The 6,000-nt window shown below is 50.0% G+C and overlaps 1 protein-coding gene across 1 annotated transcript in view; it reads left to right on the plus strand.

The window, feature by feature from the left end:
* Window positions 1-4,692, plus strand: part of AMOT (angiomotin) — a 43,762-nt gene extending 39,070 nt beyond the window's left edge. The window contains exons 8-11 of the mRNA XM_028092283.2: window positions 1,346-1,468; window positions 2,222-2,454; window positions 3,545-4,231; window positions 4,595-4,692. Of these exons, the coding sequence (XP_027948084.1) occupies window positions 1,346-1,468; window positions 2,222-2,454; window positions 3,545-4,231; window positions 4,595-4,692 (1,141 nt within the window). The remainder of the gene's footprint in view (window positions 1-1,345; window positions 1,469-2,221; window positions 2,455-3,544; window positions 4,232-4,594) is intronic.
* Window positions 4,693-6,000: the final 1,308 nt, after the last annotated feature.

Below are 6,000 nucleotides of genomic sequence, written 5' to 3' on the forward strand. Positions count from 1 at the left end.
AGATCCTCGTTCTCAAAGGAAGTATAAGGAAGCTGTGCCAGTTCATTGTTTTCTTGGTCTATTGTTGGCTTTCCTTGAAGACCCATATAATTACATCAATATTCTTCCCAATCCCTTTTTTTTCCCTCCAAGTGATTCAAAGAAGATCCAGTTTTCTTCATTCCTTTCCTTCTTTTCTTCTACCACTAGTTCTAAATAAACTAAAGAAAGATGCGTGACCTCATTTATCAGGACAATATAGGATTCCCATATATCTTTGACTTGTGCTGTTTAGACATCAGCCACCCATGGGCTAGACCCTCTCCCCAGCACCACGTCCTCCTTCTCGCTCTCTCTCTCTCTCTCTCTCTCTCTCTCTCTCTCACACACACACACACACACACTTTACCACTTATTAATTAGTCTTTGAGTCAATGGCCTGAGACACTTTCAAATGAAACAGGATGGTGCCTCGTGCAGTTGGGACTCTGGCAAGAGAACAGTCGTGTAGTTGGGGAAGAGACTTCTCGATTTGGCACTAGAATGTTTCTGATGTAGGTCAGGTAGGAATGAAGTGGCACTGATTCAAAGGCCCTGCTTCTCACTCAGCTCGCATGCTCTAGCTGACCTTCGCTGTTGACGTGTCTATAGTTTGTTTCTAGCACTCAGGGTAGTTGTTGTTCCACATCTATAGCAAGAGCTGTCTAGTAGTACATTCTCTGTCTTTCAGCAAAGTCTAGCCTTTTCCCATTTATAACTGTCATGAGAATAAAGTGGAAATCGATACTATCTTATGTGTAATATAAATAATAATATAAAGTGGAAATATAAATATCTTCCTATTACCTTGCCATGATTGAAAACCTTGAAGGGACTCTGCCGGAAGGCTTTGGGAGGCCGTCTGTCTAGTTCTGAAGGCAAGCCTGTGCACATCTCGTAGAATGCCTTGTTGACTTTTGCAATTGTACTCATGCCAAAAACCTCTTCTAGCTCTGAAAGCTGCACCTTCCCATCTTGGAGGTTCTTTTTTTTTTTTTAAGATTTCATTTATTTATTTGACAGAGACAGAGACAATGAGAGAGGGAACACAAGCAGGGGGAGAGGGAGAAGCAGGTTTCCGGCTGAGCAGGGAGCCCGATGCGGGGCTCGATCCCAGGACCCTGGGATCATGACCGGAGCCGAAGGCAGACGCCTAACGACTGAGCCAACCAGGCACCTCTTGGAGGTTCTTTTCAATAAGTTGTCCAGAAACCAACCATTCCTAATGAGTTTGACTGTTTTCCAGCAATACCTTTGACTTGGGAGGGAGACGATAGGATTCGTTGGTTTGACTGCCTTGTCATCATCACTGCCATCTTCCTTCCAGGGACACAACAGTTATCAGCCACTCTCCCAACACCAGCTATGACACGGCCCTGGAAGCTCGCATCCAGAAAGAGGAGGAAGAAATCTTGATGGCCAACAAGCGCTGCCTCGACATGGAGGGCAGGTAAAATACTGATCTGGACCCTGGTAGATCTGAGAAGAAGGTATCGAGACCAGATAGGTCAGAAGGGAAGGACAGGCGGCATCTTCATTCACAACCGGGAAACCCGATAATGCAGCTTCCCCCGACCCCTGCACCCCTACCAGCCTGTTACTTGGGATTTGAAATGCAATGACCTTTACCTTGCTTTCCCCATTGGCCTTGGTAATTGCTTTCCATCTTCCCTCTGCCAGAACTGTATTGCTGGCATTTGCACTCTGGGGTATTCTTTCTAGCATTGGACTTCAACCCTGTGATACAGCAGAGTACACAGTAAGAGAATATCCATTCCAACTTGGATGTAGGGCCCCTGATACCTCTTATAAACTCATGATTATTTACTTATTAGCTGCAGTTGTGGCCCATTCGCAGTTCTCATCTTCTCACTAAATACATCGTTCCATTGACTCTGATTCCTCACTTCGGCACCCACTACATCAGTCTACTCTCTCATCTACAGCCTTCTTTTCCACCATGACCTACCTTTGGCCTCCTGAGGTTTAAGCAACAACTCCTGGATGCTCTGCTCTACTCATTTGGGCGTGGAGAAAGGCATTTTAAGAAACGTAGCACACTGCCCCTTGCTTTACACCCCAGAAATAACTAAACCACTCCTCAGTCAAAAAGATACTGGAAGCTCAAGTCCAAGCAGGCCGTGAGACCAGAACATGGAGGTGGCGACAATGTTTTTATACGCTCTCTGTCTTTGGCTCCTAGGATTAAGACCCTCCATGCCCAGATCATTGAGAAGGATGCCATGATCAAAGTACTCCAGCAGCGTTCCCGGAAGGAGCCGAGTAAGACAGAGCAGCTGTCATCCATGCGACCCGCAAAGTCTCTGATGTCCATTTCCAACGCCGGGTCAGGCTTGCTCTCACATTCTTCCACCCTGACCGGCACCCCCATCATGGAGGAGAAGCGAGATGACAAGAACTGGAAGGGGAGCCTAGGTAATGACAGTAAATAAAGAATGCAAGTGACGGTAAATAGAAAACGCAAGTGACGTGTTTAAAGGGAGCCCCGACTTAGATATGTGCCCACTCAGCAAGGAAAAGGAGTGAGGGTCCGGAATCTAGAGAGAGGATGATATACCAGGTTGGGTTTCTGTCCTCCTGAGAGGAGCTCCTCCACACTCTTGACGTCTCACTGAGAGAACACCGGTTGAAGCCAAGGCCTCAGAAGATAAGAATTCTGAGTTCTGTTTGGGTGGGAAGGAAGACAACTTCAGTTTCCTTTAAAAAAATTCTCAGATCTGGCCTTGCCACGTGAGACCTTTTGTCTTTGTCCAGAGCCCACGTGACCTCCACGTCGGTCAAAATGTCAGACTTCCAGATTTTTCTCTGTTCTTTGCCCCCACAGAATAGGAGGACTCAGAGTTCTAGTTGAGCTGAATGGAGCTGGGTGGCAGGGTTTTGTTACCAGAGTGTTCTGAGATGAGAACTGAGTGTACTTTTTCATTCCATTCCTGTGCATTCCTTCCCCTCGGATCAAAAGCCCAGAAATATCGTGGCTATCCCGAGGCACCTTTTTAGAGCCTACGAGAGCCCCCTTTGTATTTTAATTTTAGGTCTTTTTGTTGCTTCGAATACCTTTCTTGGCCCTCTGAGACTTGCAGCGTCCTTTGGGTAGAGGAGGTATTCTGGGGATCACGGTCCTGATTAGAACCTTAGGTTGCACAATTACCATGACACTCATCGGTGACCACAGACTTCTTCCCCCAATCCTTTCCAGCCATCCGGTAGCGGATGATGTTGGCAATAAGTGGAACTGAGTAGAAGCATTCTGAAAGCTCCTTGGAGGTCAGTCACCATCGGAAGCAGGAGTCACAAGAGATTCGCAGGACACTTCAAGGTTTCATACCTTGTGCTGGGGTAGAGAACGAGCACCAGGAGGGACGGTGCCTGCCCAACCGATTCCTGGGCTCTCTGGAGGCACAGGGGAAGTTTCTCCCGAACCTCCTGCAAGGAAGAAGAGGCAACCAGAGGTCTGCGTTTGAAGAGCCTGCACCTCTCTGACCTCTTTTCCCGCTTTCCCTCGTAGGTATTCTCCTGGGTGGAGACTACCGCGCTGAGTCTGTCCCTTCCACACCGTCGCCGGTGCCGCCGTCCACTCCCCTGCTCTCGGCTCACTCCAAGACAGGCAGCCGAGACTGCAGCACCCAGACGGACCGGGGAACCGAACCGAACAAAACCGCAGCTGTCGCTCCAGTCTCGGTTCCCGCGCCGGCCGCTGCCGCCGCCATCACTGCCAACGCTGCCGCCAGCAGCGCCGCCGCTGCCACCAACAGCACCACCATGGGAGCCGCCGCTCCAGCCGCCGCCGCCGCCGCCGCCCCATCTCCGGCAACTGCTGCTGCTGCTGCTGCTCTCGCGGCTGCCGTCTCCCCAGCCGCCACTGCTCAGCTTCCAGCCGCCGCCTCTGCCGTTGCCGCGGCGGCGGCTGCTGTTGCTCCCGCCGCGGCTGTTCAGGTTGCTCCAGCTGCTCCGGCTCCGGCTCCGGCTCCGGCTCCGGCTCCGGCTCCGACAGCGTCTCAGGCTTCTGCTCCGGCTCAGACTCAAGCGCCAAGTCCAGCTCCGGCTGTGGCTGCTCCTCCAGCTCCAGCTCCGGCTCCGGCTCTGGCTCCGGCTCCGGCTCCAGCTCCGGCTGAGGCTTCTGCAAGTCCAGCTGCCGGTTCTGGGTCGCGTCGTTTGTCTGTACCAAGTTTGACCTGCAGTCCGGATAAGACAGGTAATGAGTCTCCATGCCGGGGCAGCTTTGGGCTCTGCCCTCAATTACAGGTTGTTTGTTGGCACCCTGCTGCGTAGACACTGTTGGTCATTTGGCCAGAGTTGTCCGTGTGCTAAAGGGGAGCCATCACAAGACACAAGGGCAGAGTCTGTCAATGGCTTCTTGGGACACCAGGATGGGAACAGGGATGAGCCAAGGCCATTCTTCCAGTAGAAGTAAATGCTCAGGTGAACAAGGGGAGGGGGTGGCGGGCGGGCAAGTCTCGATCCGCCATTGGCCTCATGGCTCCCAAGCTGTCGATTTCTAGGAATCTGCGTCTTTACCTTGTGCCTGAGTCTTTTCTAACCCCCTGTTTCCATTTAGATGGCCCTGTTTTCCACTCCAATACTCTGGAAAGAAAAGCTCCCATTCAGATCCTGGGACAAGAGCCTGATGCAGAGATGGTGGAATATCTCATCTAAATGGCGTGTTCGAGAGCTGCAGTTTATCAGCGAGAGTGCTTTTAATCATTTTTCCCTTTTGTTTGTTCTTATTTTGAGGGTGAGGACAAGGGTTGGGGGGGATGTTTTTTAAAGGGACTTTTTATTGAAATGATGTAGTACTTAAGTAATACCATACAAACTCCAGTCTACTCTGGTACACACTTAGAGAGTACCTCTAAAGACCGCTTAATCAGAATGTGCTCTAAAGTTTATTGTGTGGATTTATACAAATCCTTGGACTGTCGATAGCTGGATATACATGAATGTTTTCAACGTGCGTAATTCTATTTCGCATTTCCATATTCCAGATCATTTTGATTGAAGAGCACAGTACGTTTGGTAGACAGTGTGTAACATGTAGTTCAGAAGTGGGAGGCCCGAGAGAATTTGCACGTGTGCAGTTTTGTATACTTACCATCTAGACAGCGTCCAGAGAGAGAGAGCTCTCGTCTCGGGCTCGCGAAAGGGAATAGTTTCGGGAGCTGTGTAAGCTGGAGAAAAGGCGGGGAATATTGGGGTGTGGAAGGGTGCTGGAGCTAATTTTCCTTCCCAATTTCCCAGCTGCCCTGTGCCAGGAGATTGTGTTTATCTTCATTTCAGTGGTGCTTTGGAAGTGGATTCTTTTGGTTCCCTCGTGGAGGTTCATACATTCATATATATACTCTGGAGTAATTTATGCATTTGGATAATTAATATATTGCTTTCAGATGCTAGGAGAGTAAATTAGCTGTGTGATGGACAACTTCCTCTTTCTTAGGGAGTTAGACCATCAGAGGCCTTGACGGAGAGTTGCATGAGGTGCTGTGTGTGGCCATGAACACAGCTCGCTTGCCTTTCCTGAGACCAATCTGCTTAGTGCTTATTTCTTCTCCAGCACAAACTCACTGGCTGTGTCACCAGCCTCAAATTTCCAACCGTTGGCAAAACGAGGAAGCATTTTCGGTGATGGGCCGAATGCTTTGACTTTCTGGTGGCTACTTGGAAATAACTCCTTTTGTTTTCCCCAATTCTTAGCATACGTCTTAAAAGGCATCGTTGACTATCACCTCCAAGGGAATAGCATCAGAAGCCCAAAGTACTATGCTGCAGCGGGGGGCGGGGGGAGAGGTGGGCTGCAGGTGTACCCTTAGCTACCCCTTCTCGCTGCCAGTGACTCCATCTCGGAATACCTTTGGAGAGCAGCAGGAAATGTGCATGTGGACAGGGACCAAGGAGGCCAAGGCTCCAAGCTTTGCCATGGGGCTGCCTCCAGGGACACAAAAGGACTGCTTTTTGCCACGGGTCCCT

Source organism: Eumetopias jubatus, unplaced genomic scaffold (assembly GCF_037043125.1).
Source record: "Eumetopias jubatus isolate StellerSeaLion01/CBP00866 unplaced genomic scaffold, mEumJub1_p1.0 scaffold_11, whole genome shotgun sequence".
Taxonomy (NCBI): Eukaryota; Metazoa; Chordata; class Mammalia; order Carnivora; family Otariidae; genus Eumetopias; species Eumetopias jubatus.